We start from the raw sequence: 27,345 nt of genomic DNA, 5'->3' as shown, positions 1-27,345 counted from the left end.
CATTTATCGTTTTTTAATTAGGGTAAGATTTCATGCTTCACCAGGTAGCAAAAACAAAAATTATTTTCGCAATTCAGACATTTACACAACGAATTCGTACATGTTCTACATAGAACTTATTTACTTACGATTTCTCTAAGATTAAATCTCAATGATGTAGATCTATCCTTATTTTATGCTCTGAAAGCTGTTTTTAGCCTAGCCCTCCATATATATATATATATATATATATATATATATATATATATATATATATATATATAGGGAGAGGTTCAAGAAAGAACCATAAATAAAAAAAGACCGGAGAACCATTTTCAGCCATTCGATCATCAAGATCTACGGTGGATGCATCATCTTGTTGGATGAATGCAGATCTTGGGTTCGAATCCTGAAGGGAGCATTTTTTTTTTTTAGTGCATTAATTTTAATAGCGAATGCATTAATTTTTACAGTGGATGCATTAGATTTGATGGTTCTCCCGTTCTCACAAATAATGTAGTTCTCTCTAGAACCACACCCTACATATATATATATATATATATATATATATATATATATAGGGGTGGACTACCGTGAAAGCACATCTTAAAATAAGAAATAAGAGCAATTTTTAATGTATGAATTTTATGTAGAACACGTATGAATTCGCTGTATAAAGGTATGAATTGTGAAAAATAAATTTTTACTATTTTTGGGATTCGAACTCAGGACCATAAATCCATCCAACAGGATTACGACTATGCCGTAGATCTTGATGATCTAAGGGCTGAAAATGATTCTTATTTTATATCTTAAGAAATGCTCTTATTTTAAGGGCTAAAATAAAAGCATTTCTTAAAATATAAAATAAGAATCATTTTCAGCCCTTAGATCATCAAGATCTACGGTTGATTCGTAATCCTGTTGGATGGATTTATGGTCCTGAGTTCGAATCCCAAAGATAGCAAAAATTTATTTTCACAATTCATACCTTTATACAGCGAATTCATACGTGTTCTACATAAAATTCATACATTAAAAATTGCTCTTATTTCTTATTTTAAGATGTGCTCTCACGGTAGCCCACCCCTATATATATATAAGGGATGGCTAAAATAAGTACAATTCTTAAGATATAAAATAAGAATCATTTTCAGCTCTTAGATCATCAAGATCTACGGTAGATTAATCATTCTGTTGGATGAATTCATGGTCCTAAGTTCGAATCCCAAATATAGCAAAAAATTATTTTTCGCAATTCATACCTTTATACATCGAATTCATACGTGTTCTACATAAAATTCATACATTTTTCCTAATTCTTATTTCTTATTTTAAGAGGTGCTCTCACGGTAGCCCTTCCCTATATACATATATATATATATATATATATATATATAGGAATGGGATCATATAGATCCCAATGCTTATAATAGATCCCTAGATCCAAATCTTGACCACACATTTATGACATGTGGCGCATCAAGATGGTGGCACGTGGCAAGGATTCCAAGGCAAAATCTGGAGAGGTAAAATTGGAATGTAATTTTCGGATTTAATAATTAAAAAAAATATACTCCCTCCGTCCACGAAATGAGTACCCATATTTCCTTTTTCGTCCGTCCACGAAATGAGTACCCATTTCTCTTTTTGGCAAGTGTACCCCACACATCTCTTTAATTAATACACTAAAAAAGTGGGACCCTTAAACTATTCACACTACACTCCATACATTTCTTAAAACCCGTGCCGTCCACAAATGGGTCCTCATTTCGTGGACGGAGGGAGTATTTTTTTTTAGATTTTCTCAAAATAGATATATTTTAGATGCATATAGTTTCACACAAAGATGCATAAAGTTTTCACATGAAATGCATAACTTTGAACAGAAAAATGCATTTAATTTTTCCAGTTTTGGTATTTTCACCACCCCACCCCATACCACCCCCCAATCCAGCCCACACCACCCCCCAACCCTCCCCATTACCACCCCCCAAAAATATGCATGTTTCACATGCATATAAAATCAAACAAAAATGCATAAAGTTTTCACATAAAAATGCATTAAATTATACAAAAATTGCATTTCATTTTAATAAATCTGGTAGTTTCGCCACCCCACCCCTGCCCCTGCCCCCTGCCCCCCCCACCCCACCCACCCCCCCACCCCAATTTTTTTTTTTTTTTTTTCAAAAACTGATTTTCTAATTGCTGGCCCACCCCCACCCACCCCCCACCCCCCCCAAAAAAAATTTTATTTTTTTATTTTTTTAAAAACTGATTTTCAAAAAAAAAAAAATTTGGGGGGGGGGGTGGGTGGGTGGGGGGGGTCAGTGGTCAGAAAATCAGTTTTTGAGAAAATAAAAAAATAAAAAAAAAATTTGGTGGGGGGGAGGGGTGGGTGGGGGTGGGGGTGCGGGTGGGTCAGTGGTCAGAAAATCAGTTTTTAAAAAAATTAAAAAAAAAAATTTTTTTTTGGGGGGTGGGGGGTGGGTGGGGGGGTGGGGGGTAGGGGTGGGTGGGGGTGGGGTTCTGGGGTGGGGTGGGGTTCTGGGGTGTGGGGGGTGGGGTTGGGGTGGGGTGAAATCTTATGCATATTTATATGAAACTTTATGCATTTTTATATGAAAGTTCATGCATTCTCGTATGAAACTTTATGCATCTAAAATATACATATTTTGAGAAAATATAATTTTTTTTTTTTTTGAATTTCGAAAATTACATTCCAATTTTACCCCTCTCCAGATTTTGCCTTGAAATGCCTTGCCACGTGTCACCATCTTGATGCGCCACATGTCATAAATGTGTGGTCTAGATTTGGATCTACGGATCTATTATAAGCATAGGGATCCACCGGAACCCAACCCTATATATATATATATATATATATATATATATATATATATATATATATATATATATATATATATATAGGAGCGCGCTCCAGTGAGACCCCCTATTTTTCGTGTAACATGAGTACAATGAATAAGACATATAATACTAATGAACAAAACGTATATCTAATGAACAAGATGTATATACTGATGCAAAATAAAATTTAAAAAATTCGTAATGAATAAGACATACTCCCTCCGTCCCGTTAATCAAGTCCCCTTTCTTTTGGGCACGGGTATTTAGGAGAGTTAAAGTAGATGTAAAAATAGTAGGGACCACATAATTAGTGCATTAATTAATGGTATTTTATTTCTTAATTAAATCAGAGCCAACTTCCACCGGCCGTCACCTTCTTCCCCAAATCTGCAAAATCCACCGCACCACCGGCCGTCACCTTCTTCCCCAGCTTCCACCGGCCGCCGCAGGAGCCACCACCCTCCGTCTCATCTTTGCACTGCCGGCAAGGCCACTATTTTCCCCCAAATCTGCAAAATCCACCGCACCACCGCGCCACCCAAAATCAAGCTCAGAAATCCACCGCACCAAATCTGCAACCAAAATCCCTAACCAAATTTGTAACCCAAATCTACAACCAAAATCCACCATCTTTGCTCTGCCGGCAAGGCCACCATTTCTCCCCAAATCTGGAACAGAGCTGGGAATAAAGCTCCCTAATCTGCAACCCTACCACCTCTATACTGTCGTCGTGCCGCCGCACATCCGTTCCCTAGCTCCCCCATCCCTCGACTCTCACCTCTCTCCCCCGACTGACACTCACACATCAACACCATCAGCACAAGCCAACACAACAACACCTCTCTACGCGAACCGCCGCTGCTGTGCTCGATTTTCGGCGAGGCAGCAGGACCTCCACCTTCGTCGCTCCATCTGGAATTCGCCGCCGCCGCTGCTGAGGGGCCGGCGAGTCGCCGCCCTTATTCTTGCTGAGAGGCGGTGGAGGCAGTGGAGAGATTGGAGGCGGCGGCGCGAGGCGGTGGAAGGTGGAGGCGGTGGAAGGTGGAGGGATTGGAATTTGGAAGCGGTGAAAGAAGCAAAGGAGAGAGAGAAGAGAGAAGTGACGAGAGAGAGAGGTGGGTTGGTTTGTGAGAGGAGAGAGAGACACTTAAATCTATTAATTGTATCCTAATTAATGCCAAAAAAGAAAAGGGGACTTGAATATTGGGACGGCCCAAAAAGGAATAGGGGACTTGAATATTGGGACGGAGGGAGTATATACTGATGAACAGGGCCGTATATACTGATGAACAATGCAGTATATACTGATGAATAACAAAATTTAAAATATTCTGCTCCCTCCAGGATTCGAACCCTGCGAAAAAAAATCACCCTCCAGATACAATATCAGCCATAGGATTGATAAAATAAACGTCCCAGATCGTGCCCTAGATCTCACTAAAATTAGGGGGTCTCATTGGAGCGGCCCCATATATATATATATATATATATATATATATATATATATATATATATATAGGGGTGGGCTAGAATAAAAACACTCTTAAGTGTATAAAATATAAACGTTTCTTAATGTACGAATTTTATGTAGAACACGTATGAATTTATCCAACAGAGTTACGAATTGCGAAAAATAAATTTTTGTTACCTTTACCTTTGGGATTCGAACTCAGGACCACGAATTCATCCAACAGGATTATGAATCAACCGTAGATCTTGATGATCTAAGGGCTGAAAATTATTTATATTTTATACACTTAAGAGTGTTTTTATTCTAGCCCTCCCCTATATATATATATATAGGGTTGGGTTCCGGTAGTATCCAAGCTTATAATAGATCTGTAGATCCAAATCTAGACCACACATTTATGACATGTGGCGCATCAAGATGGTGACACGTGGCAAGGCATTTCAAGGCAAAATCTGGAGAGGGGTAAAATTGGAATGTAATTTTCTAAATTAAAAAAAAAAATAGATTTTCTCAAAATAGGTATATTTTAGATGCATAAAGTTTCATACGAGAATGCATGAACTTTCATATAAAAATGCATAAAGTTTCATATAAAAATGCATAAGCTTTCACCCCACCCCCCACACCCCTGAACCCCACCCGACCCCTGAACCCCACCCCCACCCCCAAAAAAAAAAATTTATTTTTTTAAAAACTGATTTTTTGACCACTGACCCACCCCTACCCCCACCCACCCCCCCCCCCTCCAATTTTTTTTCCTCAAAAACTGATTTTCTGACCACTGACCTCCCCACCCAGCCACCCCAGCCCGCCAAAAAAAAAACAATTTGAAAATTTGATTTTTACATGCATAAAAAATTACATGTTTTACATGCATATACTTTCGCACAGAAATGCATATACTTTCACACAAAAATGCATTATGTTTTTTGAAAAAATATAATTTTTTTATTCGGTTGGAGGGTGGGTGGGGGGTTAGCGGTCAGATTTTTTTTTGGGGGGGGGGGGGTGGGTCAGCGACTCAACAATCTGAAAATTAGTTTTGAAAAAGAAAATTTTGGGGGGGGGGGGTGAGTGGTTAGAAAATCTGTTTTTTTTAAAAAAAAAAAAAATTGGGTGGGGGGTGGGGGGTGGGGCAGGGGTGGGGTGGCGAAAATACAAGATTTATTAAAATGAAATGCATTTTTTGTATAATTTAATGCATTTTTATGTAAAATATTTATGCACTTTTGTTTGATTTTATATGCATGTGAAACACGACTATTTTGGGGGGTGGTAATGCGGAGGGTTGGGGGGTGGTGTGGGGTGGGGTGGTGAAAATACCAAAACTGTAAAAATTAAATGCATTTTTCTGTTCAAAGTCATGCATTTCATGTGAAAACTTTATGCATCTTTGTGTGAAACTATATGTATCTAAAATATATCTATTTTGAGAAAATCTAAAAAAATATATATTTTTTTAATTATTAGATCCGAAAATTACATTCCAATTTTACCCCTCTCCAAATTTTGCCTTGAAATGCCTTGCCACGTGTCACCATCTTGATGCGCCACATGTCATAAATGTGTGGTCAAGATTTTGACCTACGGATCTATTATAAGCATTGGATACTACATGATCTCATTCCTATATATATATATATATATATATATATAGAAGGGCTACCGTGAAAACACTTCTTAAAATAAAAATAAAAACGTTTTTCAATGTATGAATTTTATGTAGAACACGTATGAATTCATCCAACAGGGCTACGAATTGTGAAAAATAATATTTTGTTACTTTTGGGATTCGAACTCAGGACCACGAATTCATCCAACAGGGTTACGAATCAACCGTAGATCTTGATGATCTAAGGGCTGAAAATTGTTTATATTTTATATTGTAAGAAGTGTATTTATTTTAGCCCTCTCATATATATATATATATATATATATATATATATATATATATAGGGAAAAGTTCTATTGAGAAGCATAAATATTTTGAGAAATGAGAAGAAATCATATCCATTGAATTTTGACAATCGAACGGTTTAGATGTAGTCTGATTTTACACAGCGTCTAACTATGAAAGGATATATAGGTAAATTACTATTTACCAAATCTTGTAATTACCACAATAAAGCTTTTCTTAGTTATGGAAGATCTTAATGTGTAGATACGTTAGATAGCGGTTATGCATTCCACTGCTGACTTTTTTTTCTTCTGCCCACATTCATTCAACGAAACATGTAGATTTGTAGGTTCCTCAATTGATTAGATAAAAAAAAAATTGTAATTGTTTCGGACATATTTTATATCAACATTAAGCGAAATTATCTTGAATGTATATTGCTTACACATAATCAGCAAAAATTTTATATTTAAAATATACCAGTACTATTTTAATTATGTAAAATTTTATCACTTCATCGAAACAAACAACATAATGTACTTGTATTGTCACAACCCGACCTAAGCTAGTGAATAGTTAAGTCGGGAAAAAGTGTGACTGAAAACAAAATAAGAAAAAGAAAAAGAAAATAGATCTTAATAAAAATCACTAACCTGCTTAATCAATAATTTATCAAAATATTTGTTAATTATAAACAATCTTTTCTAAAACTCAAAAGCAGACAACTCACAATACATAACGACAAGTTGTCTATGTATCAAGTGACATAATTCTGTAAGCTATTAGTTTGAAATCTTTGCAACACATCAATAAAGTAAAACGCACTAAGCGTTGCAGCGGAATAGCTTAAGTGGATTACATGTATGAAGACATGGAATCCTGAGCCTAATTTAGTACTTATATATCAAAAGCTTTGCTCTGCTGACATCCATCTGCATCACAGCTTAACCTGCACATTTAGAAAACATATGCAGGGCTGAGTACTAAAAAGGTACTCAATGGTCACATGCCGAAATAACTTGAAAGATTGCTCTTAGAGCTATAAATTGAGCTTGCCATTTTAAGCATCACACATGAGTTTTAATTAAATAACCTGTGCATGCAAAACTGTAAAACTTCCCTGTAATTATCATAAACTTCACATGCGCCTGCAGACATACTTCTTTGTACTTTACCATATCTGCAATGATAACTGCGTGCCGAGAAGGTGGCCACCTTCTACGGTCACTGACCGGCCGATACGCTAAATCGGCTCACGGTCCTAGACCGGCCGATACGCTAAACCGGCTCACGGTCCTAGGCCGGCCGATATGCTAGATCGGCTCACGGTCCCTTGTGTACACTAATCCTGTCTAATATTTGGATAGAACAGGATCCGAATTCGATTAACTTCTGGTGCCAGATAGGTATCATACACGCTCATAAAAGTTTTGGCAAGTCAATAACTTTAATATAACTTTATTCATGTAAACATCATGAAATAGTGTGCACTTCAGATTTTGAGTTTAGAAAGCCCACCTGATCGTGGTCTGACGACACAGGTGATTCTGAACTATCGTTTCACCGTCTCTCTTGTGTATGACCTTCAGTATAAATACTGACTAATAAATAATGAGGAAAATGATATGAACTGATTTAAAAGGAATACTTATGTTGATTTTAAGATGATAGTTCTATTGGAACTTATGGAATGATGACTGGTTGCTACCTGGCGAACTTATCAATAAATACCAGCATATTATCTAAACCACAACTTAAACTACGATAATCGTAACTCTGGCGTTAATCATAACTCCACTCGCTCTAATTTAATAGATAGCTATCAACTGGAAATAATATAAAACCCTTATCTCGTCTTCTTTAAAGAACTTGATTTGAAATAATATATATTGTCTAATTTATGCATAAACACATAGAGTAGTAGCATAAATTAATCTTAACGAACTAAAATAATTCTACATGTCTAGACCATTTAATAAATTAAAGTAATTATTAGCTAATAGCTAATAATCCTTTATACATAATTATAGGCTTACAACTAAATAATAAGCCTATTTGATTAAGTCCATCTTCTCATTTACTACTAAGGCCCAATCACCAAGTTTACTGTTTAAACCCATCAGAGATTTAATAGGCCCAAACATTATTAAGTCTAATCATAATTAACCATTTTATAAGAAATTAAATAGAGTTAAAATCTAGAGTCAATAAAAGAAATCAGATCTCTCTTCCTCTGGCTCAGTGCTCACACGCGTTCTCTCTCTCTTTCTCAGTTCTCTCAGCTGCGTCTCTCACTCTCCCTCTCCTTTTCACCCGGCGACGCCGCCGGTCCTCGCCGCCTCCGGCGCGGCGAGGCCGGCTCCTCTCCTTCCTCCCCCTCTTCTTCCTCTTTCTTTCCTAATTTCTCTCAAATCTCTAAAATTCCTAACTTATATATATAGGGTTTCTGTCTCTCTTTTCCCCTCTGAGATTCGTCCCTCCGGTAATCCCTGCCGCACCGCCGCCGTCTCCGACGCACCACCGGCCTCTGCATCCCAGGTATGTCCCTTCTTTCTCCCTCTCAATCCTTCTCTCATCTGTTTCTCTGTCCGTGTCTCAGTCTCTATCTTACTCTCTATCTCTCTCGCTCAAACTCTCTCTGTTGTGGTGGCCACCGCGGAGCGCCGTGGCATGGGCAGCGCCGGCGGTCGCTGCCGTCAGTTGCGCCTCCGCCGCGGTGGCTCGCGGCTGCTGCTGTTCCCCACCCCCTGTTCTATCCCCTTTTTTTTTCTTTCTATTCTATTTGTTTTTCTGATTTAAAACTCTTGATTTCAGAAATCGATGCTCTTCGATGAACATCGCCGGCGGCAGGCGTCACCGGTCCGACGAGGCAGCCTTGGTTTTACTGTGGCTGTTCGAATTTCATTCTCTTGTATATACTCATTAACTCCTTGTAAAACTGGAATTTCTTGTAAAAATTACTCTAGATGCTAAAGAAAGTTGGTGGTATTGCTTGGTATATGCTTTAAGGATGTGTTGCTATTGTTTATATCTGTTGTTCTATTCATACTGAATGAATGGGCTGTAAATAAAGAAATACTACCTGCTTGTCAATCGAATTGCTTGTAAAAGATTGTTGGGGATGACTGATTGTTGGTAAATGATAATGGGTGGCGTATGTGATTTGGCAGACTGGAGAATTGGTTTCGGTAGGAATTGAGGGAATATATACTTGTTTCATGTCGGTTTAACAATAGCAGCAGCAGCTGCGTAAAAAGTGATATACTACGTGGTGGCTGAATACTTAATTAGGATTAGTAAACCTAATAACCTAATTAAAGGCTAATAACTAATCAGCTAAGGTTCAGTTAATCCACATACTAACAAACCATTGGCCCAAATAACCACTGTTGGGCTTTTCTATTTTTTTATAAAACTCTTGGCCCATTTACTATTGTTGGGCTTCAACTCCTTCCATATACAAACAAATACTGGCCCAAATAATAAAGTATTGGGCTTAACTCCACAAATTCAAATAATCACTTGCCCAAAATATATTAATAATATATAGTATAATGTAGTGAAAATGCCGGATGTTACATGTATAAACATTAAATATTTCTGACAATTTTTTAAGTACGTTTAAAAAGTATCGAATAATATTTTGTCGAACATGATGATAACACTCATGAACATGCATTAAAATAGTTTATTAATTATTATGAACATATTTTACTAATTTGATGAACATATTCTAAATGAACATAACTCAATTTTTTCAATGAATAATTTATTAATTATGATGAACATATTTTACTAATTTGAACGCAATTTGTTGAACAAATAGTTATATCATTTGAACTTTGGTAGACTTTTTCAGATTGATGAAATTATATTTTCGTTTAGTATAATGAATTTTTAATCGTTTTGTATGAACAAATAGTTATAGCCTTTGAACTTTACTGAACAAATCTCATTTTCTAGATGAACATAACTCAATTTTTGCAATGAATAATTTATTAATTTTGGTGAACATATTTTACTGATTTGTTGAATATAATTTATTGTGTCGGCAACTATACCTGAATAATTTATGCAACTATATTGGAGGAAAAATTGTGATGAATATACCTGAATTTAGATGGAATGAATAACTAAGCAGATGAAAATATTGAGAAACAGTAGCATCCATATTTGATTATACAACTATTTCTCTATATCTATAACTTCTATTGCCTTCTCCTTCACTAGTATCAGAGATGTCTTCATTGCTTTGTTTAATGACCATACCTCGATGACTATGTTCCCCAATCGAATTGGAAGACTTCCGACCAATTCGTCGCTCCTGAAGTTTATAGGAAAATTTATGGAAATAATTCAGAAAGATACAACTTGTGACCCATTTAAACTTTGAAATCAAGAATTACTCAGGAAGAAGAGTGGAATTTCAGGTTGTACCTCGCGAGATTGGAAGTCTTCTGATTCCATAATGTGTATGACTTGTCCCATCTTGGGCCGTTTCTGGGCATCAGGATCAACGCATCGAAGGGCTACCAAGAGCAGGTGCGCATCAGCGCTTTGGAGGTAGGCCGTTCAGACAACTTGGGATCTGCTACTTCCTCAGATTTCCTGTTTCCAACCATCATCTTCAGCCATTCAACAAGATTAACCTGCATTGTATTTGTCGTCAATGAGAGTTGCAAGACGGCAAGGTAGAGGTTCGCAAGTTTTGCAATTGTTTCGAAACTAACCTCTCCCTGTGGCTGGGAATAATCAACCGGAGATGATCTCCATGATCAATATTCCAAATCATATTCTCGTTCTCCATGATCAATATTCCACATCACTCTTCTCGTTCAGCATACCAGTGCAAGCATATTCGGGAGCAACATAACTTGCAACTTAGATTCATTTATGATACCTGTAGGCTCCTTCGACACAGTAACCGAGCAACCTGGCAAGATTCTTGTGTCTAACATGTCCAATTGCTTCCACCTCGACCTTGAACTCTTTTTCAGCTTGTCTCCTGAGAAATGTGCAAGGGAAGATTTTCACATAAAGCTTGAAGAAAACACAACTCTGTGTTCCACCTTCCCCATATCTATCTGTATCTCTGGCAGAGCCGGAGATTTTCAAATCCATATCAAACAAATCACTCCTCTCAGCAATCTAGACCTTGTTACTGTTCATGTATGTATGACACTATTGAAAATGCATTAAATAAATCATCATTTGGATTTTCCAATGAAGGATAGTATTTGGTTCTATACAAGGAAAATCAATCTAAATCAAAATATGTCATTAAATTCAGATAAACGCAATAGAGTAAAATTTCAAAAAACTAACATGAAAATAACAAGTAAACCAATCAAATTCAGAGACCAAGCATAATTCAAAATTCATGGAACAAAATAATTAAATATTTCATAGCCATACGAGCTCCCAACGTTTTTTTTTTAAAAAAAAAAAAAAAAACTAAGCTCAGATATGATTTTCTCAATCCATAATGAATCTGTACTCATTAAACAGTCAAAGCAAATCACAATTTGTGAACCAGAACATAATTCCTCCCTAATTTACCAAACAACAAGTTCCTGAAGATTATACTAAATAAACCTACCCATATATTTGAACAATTTTTACCGTCCGTAACACGAAGCAATGGATCATGCAATTATACTAAATAGACCTACACAGTTCAAAGGAAATATTCACACGTTCATAGCAATATTTCCACCCATATTCTGTTTTTCTACATATTCAAAACATACAAAGATTCATCAATTTACAATAACCTTACCACAATACTCCACCGAAAGTTAAACCCGAAAAAACCCTCCGCTAGTCTTAAATCATATCTGACTTATTGTTATAAGCACCGGGTATTCTAATGAACACCATTTTCCTTCCAAATCCGGTTGGTTTGGTTGGTGGAGGCGGCGCGAACTGGGTGGTGAGGACGGCGTCGACGATTTTGAGGAAGAGGACGTGGTGGTGACCGGAGGAAGAAGCGGCGCCCCTCATCTCACCGGATTCTGGAAATGGTGACAGCGGCGCGGCAGACCGCCTAGAGCAGGAAGAGCGGTGGAATTTTCTGGGATTTCAGGATTTTTTTTATGAAATTCTTCAAAATATCAAAACGACGTTGTTTTCCCACGTAGCTTGCCAGTGTGTAAAAAAAGTCACGCGTAATGCCGTGTAATGTTAATACTGTTCACATCATCGCCGGTCAAACTTAAGAGCTGTCGGAATTTTCGCCGTATGCAATTTACGACTAAATTAAAAGGTGATGTATTCTGGAGCTAATTTTAAAGGTGATGTGCAATTTGCAAATCTCGTGATACTTCGTGTATTTTCCGATTGTTAACCATTTTCTAAATTATTCTATATGTAATTATTAATAAGTGGAGTATAAAGGAATGAGTAACAGAAAATCGTAAATAGCACTTTCGATTTTTTAATTCTTCTTCAAAATACAGTAAATGGAAGTAAAAACAAATAATGATTGTATATTTCCAAATTTCTTAACTAATGTCTTATTTAATAAGTCATTTCCACATGTCGTTTTTTCAATCGATTACATAAAATTGAAATTATAACTTGTCGGGCAATAGAGGATGATCATCTTCTTTTCATTATGTCATTTTTGTATGCATCTGTTTTTAAAAATTAAGAGGTGATGATCAACATGAAATTGTAAAGCTGTTGCATGGAAAATAAAAAAATTAGGGTTAGAATCAAGAAATTTGAATTAAAAAAAAAAAAAAAAAAATCAACTACATTATTCGATCTCAAATAATTTGAGAATCCGATCAGGATAACCTGAACGTCCCAAAAAATAATTATTTATTTTGGGGAGACAAGAAATAATTTATTACTACTTACAAGTCAATAAGTTTGACAGAATGATAGTCATTAATGAGGCTATGCCATTTTTCAGAAGGAAAATGACAATACCTAAGTCTGCAAGCCAAGCAGGCAACAAACTTGTACATCCCCACTTTCACTCATCCTTTTATAATAACTGCTCCTTTCATTTGTAATATGCCAAATACTATTTCTCATCTCTTTCACCTTATAATTATATATCATCACCTCATCATGGATACACTATATTCTGATATTCATCACATGCTCTGCTTTCACACTATCCCAGCCCCTATACAATTTTTTAAAGGGTATTAACTCTACTTTATAGCTTAGACCTACAACGAATTTAAATTCATTGTCTCAACTTTAATTTATTTTTTATATGTGTTGAACTTTAAGAAATTATATGATTATGTTATGTGTCTATATAAAAAAATTCAGCACTAAAAATGCCACAATCATGTACGTAAGAGTTTTAGCAGTGATTATGTATACATCTAATAGTTACATATTAATTACTTCATTTCTCCCTGAAAATTGTGACATTATTATTATATTGGGACGTCCCTAAAATTGGGATATTTTCTTATTTGGAAATGATTCTACAAATTTTCTTTCACTATTTACAAAAATGTGTGGAACACAATCTCCACTCAAATAGAATTATCATATTTTTTCTTAAAACTCGTGTCATCTCCACTAGGTCACAATTTTTAGAGACGGAGAGGGTTTAAATGAGTTGATGTTTAAATGATATTTAATATGAAAAAATTCACTTGTTAGAAATTAGGGGTGTAAATCCGGGTCGCGTACCCTACCTACAAATTGCGAGTACCCGACCCGCAAAATCACCCAAAATGCATACTCTCACCAGTCCCGCGTACCATGTGCAGGTACCTGAATACCCGCAGCGGATGTCTGCTACGGGTATTTAGGTACCCACATTTCCCGCAATTTTTTGAAGGCTTGTAATTTTGAAGGTATTTTTGTTCCGTTGGAGGGTATTTTGTCCCGCAATTTGCGGGTACCCGCACTACACGCGGGTATTTTTTCCATAATTCTTAAAAATGTAAAGCTTTGATGAATTTTTGAATCTAGAATTCTGACCAGAAACGTAAGTGAAAAAAACCAATATATTGGTAATCTATTGAATCTAATAAATTGTGTGCTCTCAATTCTCAAATTAGCCATAATTTCACAAATTATAGGCATAGCTAATAATTTCACTGAATTAGATATTTTATTTTTTTTTTTAAATTTGTTACAACCAAAGAAAGGAAAAAAACTCACTCACAATCTAGCTCCTAAGGTGACTCGAACCCCCGACCTATTGGTTGGAGGGGAAGCGTCTTACCAACAGACTGCGCTTCATCGTCGCTGAATTAGATATTTTAAATTGAAATAAAATGAAAAATTATTAAAATTAATTAATTAATTGAAATTGAATTCGGGTATGCGGGTACCTGTATTACCCGATGCGGGTACCCGATAGCCGCAATTTTCTATTACTCCATACTCGCACCCGACCCTCTTTGGGAATTAGGAATCGGGTACCCGATACCCGTACGGGTATCGTATCGGGTGAGAGTATACCCGATACTCTCTACTCGAATTTACACCCCTATTAGAAATATAGAATTACTAAGATAAATATTTTTATTTTTTTAATAAATTTTCGAGCCTATGAATATGCTCAAAATCTAAAATTTTAGGGTTAAGATCGAGAATTTTTAATCCAAAAAAAAAGTTACAACCCGACTAGTCATAATCAAATAGCCCAACGACTTAAACAGACTAATCCGATTGACATCCTTACCAACATCATCATCATCATCATCATCATTATCCTAATTAACGATCTTCAACACTCAAGATCTAATCAGGTTAGAATCAAATCAATTGTGTAATAGGATATTGGTGTGGTCCGTGTGGAGATATATTTATTTACTCCATTTATTTTATTATTTTACACAGGAAAGCCCATTGTGTGGAGAGTTGGCCCAATGATCTTTAATTCCCTAGCCCAAATTTGTTATTCGGCCCATTTCCAAAAACCTAGCCCACTATCCCATCTGCGCCGCTCCATCTTTTCCGCCGCCCGTCTCCTCGTTTCCCACCTCCGAATTCAATGCTCCTCCCTCCTTCCCAATGACCTCCACTCCTTTTTTAGCCCTGCTACAAGTCTTTCAATGGTAAGGAAGTTTTCACACCGTCTGAAATAGAAGGCTCTGCTATTCCTTCTTGAAGTGTCGTCAGATTCCTGTTCGTGGTTTCCTGAGTGGTGACTGTGGGTGTGAACTTCGCTTCGATTGAGTGCTTGTATCATCGGATTCCTGTCCATCGGTTTCCTGGTTTGGTGATACTTTGTGAGTGTGCAAGCCATCGGAATCCTGTCCATCGGATTCCTGTTGCTGGTGGCTGTGCAATCGAGATTGGGGTGCTGATCCGTTTCTCCTGTTCCCTTTGAGCCGTGATCATTGAGCTGCTGGAAGAGCCATTGCCTACTGTGGGAAAATCTGAGCCAAAGTGTCCCGAGGACACCTTTTCCCTTTCTCTAACTCTCCTTGTTTCTCTTTCCTCTGACTTTCCCTTGTTTCTCTTTTACTTGCTGCTTGTCTTTGTGTGTTGCAGAGAAGTGAAGAAGAGTAGAGGGATCGAAGCTCCAGGCGCCAGAGGAATCAGAGAGGAGGCGCCAGAGGAATCGAGTCCAGCGGGGCGGTGTCCAGTCCAGCGCAGCGGAGTCCTCCAGTGCAGCGGGGTCGAGGCTGCTAGGCCAGCGGAGTCGTGAATCCTCTGCCGATCAAAGAATTCGCTCCGAGCAGGGAAGTCGCCCCGAGCAGAGGAAGATCAAGTGCTTGAGCACGAGTGGGGGAGACAGGAGGTTCGGGAACCAAGTGGTGTAACCCTGGCTAGGCGAAGATACCCAACACATTGATTTCCAGTGAAGCAAACATGCACCAATGTCATAGGCAGTGCCGACTTCAGTCAACAATAGATCGACTAAAATTGACAGATCTGATTGTCTGAACAAGAAGAAAGAAGATAAATTCATAAGTACATAAATCAGAGGTGAAATATCATCACATCAAGATACCCTGTTAATCGAAGAAACACATGTAAATGTAATAATCAGTGCTGACTTACGAGGACTCAGTTTTGACAAAAAATAATTCTAGATACACAGTTAAGGAATATTTTTAGTTAGATAGTCAATGATGTCATTGCTTTGTATGCGACTTTAAATCATTTTATTCTTTTTCCCTTTATGTTTTCTCTATAAATAGCCATCACGAATTCATTTGTGGATAAGGCTGATACATTTTCGAATACAAGTGGTTCAAAAATTTCTGGTGATTTTCTCAACGCATTTCCGTGTTCTTCATTTCATTTCGGTGTTATTCTCTATAGGTTACCTTCTTTAATTGTACTATATTCTTAACAAAAATGGAAGCCCATTAGTTATTGTGTCACCATCAAATATATAACTGGGTCTTTGAGAAATTAATTAATTAAATAAATTTAAAATTAATCAATATCAAAATAAATAGTAAATTCATTCATATTATGTTTATCTATTTATATATTATCCAATCACCGCTCTGAGAGATATGATTCACATATCACAAACTCTTACCTGAGCCTTTAAATCCGGTCATGCTTGAATTTCATTGGTTGTGAGCCCAACAAATGATTATCAAGTCCATAACAATTAACATGTGGCCTAGAATTTATTCAGCCCAAGAAGGATATTTTAGAAGTTAGATATCTATTTGAATCCAAGAAAATTGAGTCCCCAGCCACAATGATTTGTCTCCACGTAGGGATGGCAGTGGATCTTGGACCCGGTCCAGATCCGTGGATCCAGATCCGTTTTTACGGATCTGGATCTCAATTTTTTGGACCCGACGGATCTGGATCTCAGTTTTAAAAATGGATCTGGATCTGGACTTGAAATTTTAGATCCGGATCCGGCACAGATCCGACCCGTGGATCCGTTTTATTTTATATATATTTTTTATATTTTATATTTAGTTTACTAATAATATTAACTAAATTAAAAATAATAAATAAATTATATTCAAAAGAATAAAAACTAAAAGTAATTAGATAAAAGTATTTTGTGTTATATTTTTCATGATGAAAATTAGATGTTGTTGATTTTGTGAAATTTTTTTAATTTAATTTAAAAATAGTAGATCCATGGATCTGGACCCGTGGACCCGCGGATCTGGATCTGGATCCAAAATTTTCAGATCCACGGATCTCGATCTGGATCTGAATCTGGTATATGAAAACGGATCTGGATCTGGTATTGGCCAGACCCGGTCCAGATCCGGCCCGTTGCCATCCCTATCTCCACGGGAATTCAAGGCTAAAAGAAAGAACATTTCTTTTTTATGACAAAAAAATGCTAAATGTACGTAATACGTCAGTACATAATTGAACCTTTTTATTATTTTATTTTTACGTAATACGTCAGTACATAATTAAGGAATTGATTATAGTTTAATTAAATTATAATTTACATAATTATCCACATTGATAATTATGGAATGAATGACCGATGAGACATAACTCAAGTGGTAAAGCTGAGACACCCAAAAACTCTCGTTTGTGAGAGGTATGCGGATTGCTTTTCCACCTTAATGTGGTGTAGAGGTCCCAGCTGCGTACGGATTGCTTATTTGATTATATATTAGATATTAGATATGCCTCTTGTAATTCTCAAAAAATCTCTATTTAAATTTAAAAAATAATTATGGAATGAATGTTACTCATAATCTTTCCTTAATAATTACATATTTTATTTCCTCATAATATGTAACTCACTTATGCTTTTTTTCTTTATTGTTAAAGCAAAATTGCCGAGAGAGGAGAGAGATGACGTGAAATAGCCGATTCTTTGTTATTTCATAAAAAAAAGATAGGAAAAAAAAAGGAATTATTATAATTGTGAGTTTGTCACATTCTTTGTTTATTTCATAAAACTATAGGTTATTATAAAAAGTAAAAGAAATTAGTGAAATAAAAATAAAAATTAGAAAATACATAGGAATGACTATAATTATAGTAATTCAACGTATGATTTAATCCATCCATGCGGTCAGCTTATCATATTTTTCTCATTATTATAATAATTCATTTCTATTTTCTAAGGCAACAAATAATCAAAAATATAGTCAACGTGCGAGTTGTATCTAGTTAATAATTATATATTTTCATGATAAATCACTCATCGATTTTATTTACGAACTAACGAGCCAAAGACTACTTTGTTCAAATTTAAGTTGTTTAGCTAATGAGCTTCACTAAACAAGTTTAAATAAGCTTTGATCGAGCCGGATTTTGAATAATTAACAAATACTTATTTCATTTACAACCTTACTAAACACTATGAAGAGTCTCGTACATTAGTCACATTATTCGATTGTTACATAAAATTATATTATAGTAAAATAACAACATTAAATATTAGTAAACTTGGATTCTAATACTCGAATTTCAATATAAATTGATATAGAATTAAAAAGAATGCCACACATTGGACTTTTTGTTTGATTATTTCTAGTGAAAAACAACGAGAAATTAGTAAATTGGAATTGAATGGTAAAAGATTAATTTGAACCGATATTTACGAAATTAAGTCCTCCAATAAACAAAATTGTTTAATAAAATAATTAGAATGCAATTTAAAATAAAAATTTAGAAATAAAAAAAATAGTTAAAAAATGAAATACATACAATAAGAAATAGAAATGAAAAAAAATGCTTATAAAAAAAAGTGATCCTAAGACCTATCAAATACTTCCTTCGTCCTGTAAAAATAGTTATAGGAGGGAGCGGCACAAATATTAATAAAATTGGTTAAGTATATTATGAGTAGAGAAATGGTTGCACCTTAAATATAGTGTTAATAATGATAAATTAATTGTATTGTAAGTGAAGAAAGGGTCCCACCATGTGGTAGAATATGCAAATAAGTTAATATATATATATATATATATATATATATATATATATATATATATATATATATATAGGGAGAGGTTCAAGAAAGAACCATAAATAAAAGAAGACCGGAGAACCATTTTCAGCCATTCGATCATCAAGATCTACGGTGGATGCATCATCTTGTTGGATGAATGCAGATCCTGGGTTCGAATCCTGAAGGAAGCATTTTTTTTTAATTTTTTTAGTGCATTAATTTTAACAGCGAATGCATTAATTTTTACAGTGGATGCATTAGATTTGATGGTTCTCCCTTTCTCACAAATAATGTAGTTCTCTCTAGAACCATATATATATATATATATATATATATATATATATATATATATAGGAATTGGTTCAATTGAGATTTATATATATTTTGAGATTTTGAGATAAATGAACATATAAGTACATTTTGATGAACTTGTCAATTAATTTTTATGAACGCGCGTTGGTCTAGGGTTCAATCCCTACAAGTGGCGTGTTTTTTAAATAAATTAAATAGATTTATATGTTCATCAGTTATATTGGTTATGTTCAAAGAATTTATTGATATGTTCATTTATCTCAAAATCTCAAAATATTTAAAATCTCAATATAAGCTAACCCTATATAGGAATATATATATATATATATATATATATATATATATATATATATATATATATATATATAGGGTTAGGTTTTATTGAGAAGCTCAAATGTGTTGAGAAGTTGAGAAGCAATCTAATAGATGAACTTCTCCCTATATATATATATATATATATATATATTAACTTATTTGCATATTCTAGAGAGAAGGGTTCAACAGAGAAGCTAAATATTGTGGAGAACACACTACAAAAAAAACTGTTTTTAGTGGCGACATTTTTTGTCACTGTATGTATCAAAATTGTCACTATAAGTGCTTAGTGACGACTTTTGTGTTCGTCGTTGAGTCGAGACTGTATGCACCGACACTAAAAGTATTAGTGACAACAACAAAAATAACGTCACTACATATTGAAGTATAGTGACAGATAGGGGTGGAAAATCGGGTTGCGGGTATCGGGTATACCCTCACCCGTCCCGATACCCGCAAAATTCGGGTGGAGGGTCGGGTGCGGGTATTGCATCCTCAAAAATTGCGGGTAGAGGGTACCCTCGGGTATACCCGCATTACCCGCAAATAACATTATAAAATTAAAATTAAATAATTTTATTAGATTTTACTTTTAGGAATTAACCCCCAAAACTCCTCCTAGCCCTAATTTTATGGATAATCGATGAAATAAAAAGGATATTTTCAATTGTTTTTGTGAAATGCGGGACAAAATACCCTCTCGCGGGACGAAATGCCCTCCAGCGGGACCAAAAACCCGCAAAATTATAATTAAAAAAAAATCGCAGGACTGTGAGGGTACCCTCATAGCCGCAGCGGGTATCCGCTGCGGGTATTCGGGTACCCGCATCGGGGAAGAGGGTCGGGTGAGGGTGCCGTTTTCGGCAGTTTTCGTCCCGCGGGTACCCGATTTTCCACCCCTAGTGACAGATGATCTTGTCACTGAAGATGATGATGTTGTGACAATAATTAGTCATCACAATATTGAACTTTTATAGCCACGTACAATGATCGTCATTATAGTTCATTGCTTCAGTGACATGAATTATTTGTCACAATAAATCACTTATGTAGTCACACATTTTAATTGTCACTAAACTATTCGATATATAGTCACATTTTTTATCGTCACTACAACTCCATCAATTAGTCACGTCTATTTACTGTCACTATATAATTTGGTATGTAGTCGCATGTCTTTATCGTCACTAGAAGCACATAAATTAGTCACATTCTACAGTTGTCACCAAAACAATTTGTATATAGTCACATGTGGCTACCGTCACTAAAACGACTCGATTTAGTCACATGATACAATCTAATATTATGTGTAAAATTTGTAGTGAGCATAAGGAGATGCTGATGCGAAATGGATGTATTGATGTGGAGAAGGAGCATGATCAAACTTTTACAAAATGGTTCGACCAACGAGTAAGTTTAGTTAATATTTCCCTTGTTATTATTTATTATCTCATCATCTAATTTATGTTCTCCATTAGATCACATTGGCATCAGATGAAGAAAAAGAACGATTTCATGAGGGTTTAGTACACTTGGCTAGTGGTCCCGATAAAAGAGTAACTCATTGTGAGGGTTGTACAGTGAATGGGTTACGGTTTAATACTAAGCGACATGATTTGGGAAAAAAAAACTCAAAACTGTGGTGTGGTTGTGAAAGTTGAAGATGACATGGGATTTCAAGAATACTACGGTGTGTTGGTGGATATAGTTCAATTGGACTATTTTGGAAATAATCAAGTGACATTGTTCCAGTGTGATTGGTATGAAGGCAAGTCAGTGCAAAAGGACAAATACAATTATACAAGTGTCAACTTATCAAAATCATGGAAGACAAATGAGCCATATGTGTTGGCAACTCAAGCAGAACAAGTTTATTATGTTAATGACATAAAACTTGGCAATGATTGGAAAGTTGTTATCCGAGCACAAGCGCGCAATATATGGAATGTGGTTGAGAATAAGGAGGATGAATGTGTAGTGAGTAATGAGTCTTATCAGCAAAATCAATCACATTCTACAGTCGGCATGATTCAACCTAATAATGATTTTGTCGAATGGTGTCGAAATGATGTCCCGGGATCAACCATCTCCACAACAGCAATAACACCAAGAAAAGAGCATCCTCAAGCAGAAGAAGAAGAAGAAGAAGAAGATGAAGAAGAACAAGAAGATGATGATGATGATGATGATGATGAGGAGGAGGAGGAAGATGAAAAGAAGGACAAGATCGACGACAGCGAAAATGATTTATGATGTTTTTTTAATTCTATTTTAATATATTTCTTGTTACAAGAATTATTTAAACAAGATTGACTCTTATTTCATATATAATAAACGTGATCACGTCTTTTGAGCAATACTCTTATTCATAATAAGCGTGATCACGTCTTCTGAGCAATACTCTTATTTCACAATAAGCGTGATCACATTTTCTGAGCAATACTCCTTATTTCATAATAAGCGTGATCACGTTTTCTGAGCAATACACATATTTCATAATAAGCCTGATCGTGATCATGTCTTCTGAGCAATAATCTTTTATAAGTCAAAGCCTCATATTAACATCAATTCATTGTATTATGCTTTTTTTATTATAAACGTGATCACGTTTAATATGCAGTAGTTTGGTTGAAGAATATAATACAAATCGCATTTCTTAATATTTATAATATTTTATTTTTTTGTGACATATGGTGACAATACATCGCGCCAACAATTAAGTTTGTCACTAATGAATTTTTTGGTGACAAGTGAAACGACTGTCACAACTTAACAAAGAAATTTAGTGACAATAAATAAGAACAATCAATAAAGTATGTCACTATAGCACTTTACGGTGACACTATAATATATTGTCACTATTTATATGATTGCAGTGACAAATTTAACAACCGTCACAGACGTATAGTGACATTAAATACTGACAATAATACAATTTATCACTGTTATAATCATTGTGACGAAAATAAATTATTATAACTATAAAAATATTTATACTGACAAATTAACGAGTGTCACTGATATATAGTGACAATAAATAATGACAGCAATACAATTTGACACTATTATGTTATTTTGTGATATTAATACGTGTTGTCACTATATTCAAACTTGTAGCGATAAAAATATAATTGTCACAACTATACAGTGACATTAAATATCTGCAACAATATAATTTGTCACAATTACATTGCATTGTCACGATACACAATATTGTGACTATACATATGTTTTGTAGTGATAAAAATAAGATCATCACTAACATGTAGTGACAATAAATACTGACAACAATTAAATATGTCACTACTACACTATTTTGCAACGGTATATCGTGCCGTCACTACATGCATATTTATAGTGACAATACTCAAGTCGTCACTGATATATAGTGACAAAAATTTTCGACAATAATAAAATTTGTCACTGCTACATTATTTTGTGACAATGATTTTTTTTGTCACTGAAAAGCTATTTGTAGTGACAGAAATATGATCGTCACTCGTATTGTTGCCACTAAAAGCTCTTTTTTTTGTAGTGACAGAGAATTCGTAAAATAAAAATGAACAGATCTATAATTTTAATGAACAGATCAATGTACCGCATGAACAGCAATTTGCCCCAGGTTCGAATCCTACTGGTGGCGAGTTTTTCTTTATTTTTACCAAATACGTATGTTCGTTAGTTATGTTGATCTGTTCGTAAAATGAATAGATTTGTTCATAATGAATAAAAAGATAATTCTCTATTGAACTCAACCCTATATATATATATATATATATATATATATATATATATATATATATATATATATATATAGGGAGAGGTTCAAGAAAAAACCATAAATAAAAGAAGACCGGAGAACCATTTTCAGCCATTCGATCATCAAGATCTACGGTGGATGCATCATCTTGTTGGATGAATGCAGATCCTGAGTTCGAATCCTGAAGGGAGCATTTTTTTTTAAAAAAATTTAGTGCATTAATTTTAACAGCGAATGCATTAATTTTTACAATGGATGCATTAGATTTGATGGTTCTCCCGTTCTCACAAATAATGTAGTTCTCTCTAGAACCACACCCTATATATATATATATATATATATATATATATATATATGATAATCTATTGTAGGGTAGTATTTATAAATAGAATATGATTATTTTTTGTGAATACCCCAAATAGGAAAAATATGACTATTTTTACATGACGAATGGAGTATAAACTTTATTATTAAATTGAAATTTTGTTAAAAAAGAAAAAAGAAAAACCTAAAGAATCCTTGAAAGAACAGAGAAACAGACTAAGGGTCGAGCCTCATTAAAATCATTTTAAGGAAAACCCAATAGAAAAAACCTTAAAAGGAAAAAAAAGTACTCGTCTAAAGAACAAACTCAAAGGCCGAGAAAAACAACAAAAAGAAAAAACCACACGTATGAGGAGGGGGATATACTTCGGGAGCTCAGGCCTAACCATCGCCCCCAAGTAAATCCAGAACCACACTCATGCAGGAAACCAAAAAGACGAGCATGCCAAGAAGACCAAACAACCATCTCGGTCGTTGAAAACCGAAATGAAACCACCCAACGACATCTCGTAAGAAAAGAGCAAAAAGCCTCACGGTCAGGGAAACCTCCGCAGAGAAAAGACCGTGAATCCCAAGAAATAATCTAGTCAAACCGGCCAAGAAAAAAGTCTCGACGCTAGAGGCCAGGGAGAATAAATCTCGACCAATGGCGAAGCTGTCAAAGGAGTCCGACCCTTTGGGGCCCAGCTACCAGCGCACCAGTAAATTGAAAAAGACTCCAAAGGACACTCCAACTAACACCACCACTAAAACACCAGAAAGGTAAGGGAGTAAAAATTTTCATTTCACGTACTTGTTATATTAAAAAAAAATTGGAATAAAACATTACTTTATACATGTCAAATTATATAGATTTGTCTATTTGAATTACTTTAATTGTGTTATGCAAGTTTTAAATTGGGAAAAGTATCAAATAAGCCCCTATCATAGTGGCCCTTATCACGTTGGGATCCCTATAGTCGAAGTTGGCCCAACTAAACCCCTAAACTAATTAATTTCGAATAATTTGGTCTTCCGTTTTAACGCCGATTTCACGCCGTCTGTTTCTTATTTATTTTTATTTTTTTAATTGTTGTGGACCCCACAGTTAACGGCCTGAAACCCCCTTTTTAATTTGGGGCATATTTGAAATGAGTTGAACCCTAAATCGCAAATTAGGGCTTCAAAAATCTGGAGCATTTGTGTAGTTTAGTGAAATTTATCGAGGATTTTTCGGTGTTCTCAGTTTTCGAGTAGATTCATGAGTTTCAATTCTGTCTCCGGTGGGTTTGCGTCGAGCTCCTGGCGCGGTCGACGTCAGTGTGATGTATTGGAGAATAATCCAAAATTTTGTGAGTGCGAAGGTAAAATGTGTAGGGGAGGTTCTACGGTTGTCGAAATTGGAAGGTATGTTCGTCGGATTCATTGCTCATGTTTATGTGCAATGTTTTGGCTTGAACTCCCTGTTTTTGCATGTTTTAGACGAAAAATTGTGGATATTTTGATTGGATGGACGAACCTATGAGTGAAAGAGCAAGGGAAGTTATCAATGAGTTGAAGAGGGAGAATTTCAAGCTCATGAGATTGAAGGGAAGCTCAAGCTCAGCCATGGATGTGGATAGTGAAATTGCTAAGCTTTGGGGTGCATACTATGAAAGAAGAATCAAGGAAGAAAAGTAGATTAGTTACATACATTTTGCTTGGTTCTTGGTTGATGTTAGCGTATTTTGCACTAGCTTAATTTGACTATGTAATTTGGCTTTGAAATTTATCTTAAATGAAGCCTATTTCCCCTGATTTTTGTTCTTGGATCTTGGTTGATGTAAGATAAGCAAACTGTGTACTATATTTTGCCTATGAAATGAAGCATATTTCCCCTGTTTTGGATTACGATTTGTCTTCTTATTTGACATCAAAAACTGATTCAATGATTCATGAAAACACCAAAATAAAAAGTGATTCAAGGGCATGAAAGCACAAGATTTCCAATGACAAAATAAAAAGTGATTCAATCACATGATAACCAACTGATCCACCAAGTTTCTCAGCATCAACAACAAGTTTTAACTTTCATCCAACCACATCAAAAACCATAAACAAAAGCACAAGTTTTGAGAGTAGCTAACACATAATAAATAAGTTTTTCAAGCTTCCAAAATACCAATTCAACTGGTTGATCCAGCAGTGGAATTGACATTTTTCCCTCGAGGTGATCTCCAGAGGATTGCTTGGTCCAGCGGCTGTTTTCCCTTGCCTCTTGGAGCCTTGAATGGCTTGGAGGCCATCTTCCTGACTTTTGAACTCTATCCATTTCATTTGCTTCCAAGTAGTTTTCTTTTTTCCTTCCTCAACTCGAGTTCATTTGGAATTGCAAATTTAGTGTTTGGATCAGGCTCTCTAGGGATACCCTCATCTATCACAACTGACTGTGAGCTGCCACCCTATTTTGTGGTTCACATAAACATGTCATGTCAACATATAGTATGTGTTAAGTGAAGAATGGATAATCAAATGAACACTTAGTTTTAAGAACTTACATGTAGAACTGTCCTACCGCAGTTAGAAGGCAACCAAATGTCACACCTTTAATGTGACAACCATCCAAGGAGATCAGGGGCCTACAACCTTTCTTCCAGTTCTGCCTGCAAGCATCAAACATCACAAAAAGTCTTTTAAATACCCTCCTACCATTAGCCAATTCATCCTTAGACAACTGCAGCTCCATCTTTGAACCAGAATTGGTCTCTTTCACTTTCTCAATGTAACCCATCAGCATGTTGAACTCTTGTTTGTAACTGCCTTGAAGCTTGGTGATTATTGCTTTCTTAGCCCTCTTACACTTCCCCATACTGACATGTAGTTTCAGGTGCTCTTTAACATGTCCCTGCATATCCTTAGCTGTAAACCTAGGATTCCTGTAGACTACATCCTTGAAATAATTTGCCAAATAAGATTGAGAAGCACTAGGCACTTCTCTTTGCCTACAACAACTGTGCTCTGCCACCAATGTTTTAATGATCAAACCCTCTTTATCCCCATCCTTTGATGCAAGTAATAAAAAGGGACAGTCCTTTTCACTAATGCATACAACTCTAACTCGCTTAGGTTCATTCTTCATAAACTTAAGCTTGTATCCAAATCTCACATAATATCTGGCTAAAGCCTCTCTAGCATCCTTTGCCTCGGCAAAGGTCATGCCTAGCTCAAAGTTTCCTTGCTCACCCTGGTCTCCAGTATCATACCATCATCCTTCACTATATCCTCATCACTATCTGTCATGTTGTCACTATATGTGCTAGAGTCCGAATCAGAACCAACCCCCAAAGGATCATAAAAAGTGTGATCATGCTCATCCCCTTCATTCTCACTACCTATTTCATTTACACCTATACCATCATCCTCTTCTACATCATCCCCTTCTCCAATCTCGGCATCATAAACCCCCTCACGCTCATTTTCGATCTCCAACCCATGAATATCCTCTAATTGATCACCTTCCTTTTCCTCATCAAACAATGGTAAAAGTGTAACAGGGGGCAGGGGATCTCTTTCATGGTCAGCAAACAAAAGAATCTCCTCTGCTCCAAGTAACGGAAGATAAT

General features: G+C 35.6%; 1 protein-coding gene and 2 long non-coding RNA genes across 3 annotated transcripts; 1 reads left to right on the top strand and 2 right to left on the bottom strand.

Annotated features, from left to right (window-relative positions):
- The first annotated feature begins 8,273 nt into the window (after nt 1–8,273).
- On the top strand, nt 8,274–9,218 carry LOC130990270 (uncharacterized). The gene is made up of 2 exons (XR_009090883.1): nt 8,274–8,756; nt 9,033–9,218. It is a non-coding gene; the product is annotated as an uncharacterized LOC130990270 (long non-coding RNA).
- Nucleotides 9,219–10,145: 927 nt separating this feature from the next.
- Nucleotides 10,146–12,301, bottom strand: LOC130990283 (uncharacterized). The gene is made up of 4 exons (XR_009090903.1): nt 11,998–12,301; nt 10,949–11,223; nt 10,656–10,867; nt 10,146–10,542 (listed from the first exon to the last, which is right to left on the bottom strand). It is a non-coding gene; the product is annotated as an uncharacterized LOC130990283 (long non-coding RNA).
- A 13,975-nt stretch (nt 12,302–26,276) lies between these two features.
- LOC130990593 (uncharacterized) lies at nt 26,277–26,939 on the bottom strand. Its single transcript, XM_057914815.1, has one exon. The coding sequence runs from the start codon at nt 26,937–26,939 to the stop codon at nt 26,277–26,279; it is 663 nt and encodes a 220-aa protein (XP_057770798.1).
- Nucleotides 26,940–27,345: the final 406 nt, after the last annotated feature.

Source organism: Salvia miltiorrhiza, chromosome 6 (assembly GCF_028751815.1).
Source record: "Salvia miltiorrhiza cultivar Shanhuang (shh) chromosome 6, IMPLAD_Smil_shh, whole genome shotgun sequence".
In the NCBI taxonomy this organism is placed as follows: Eukaryota; Viridiplantae; Streptophyta; class Magnoliopsida; order Lamiales; family Lamiaceae; genus Salvia; species Salvia miltiorrhiza.
This window is presented reverse-complemented; position numbering and strand designations above follow the sequence as displayed.

Excerpts from the sequence above, each read along its gene's own strand:
- LOC130990593 (XM_057914815.1), bottom strand. The coding sequence starts at position 26,939 with ATGACCTTTGCCGAGGCAAAGGATGCTAGAGAGGCTTTAGCCAGATAT.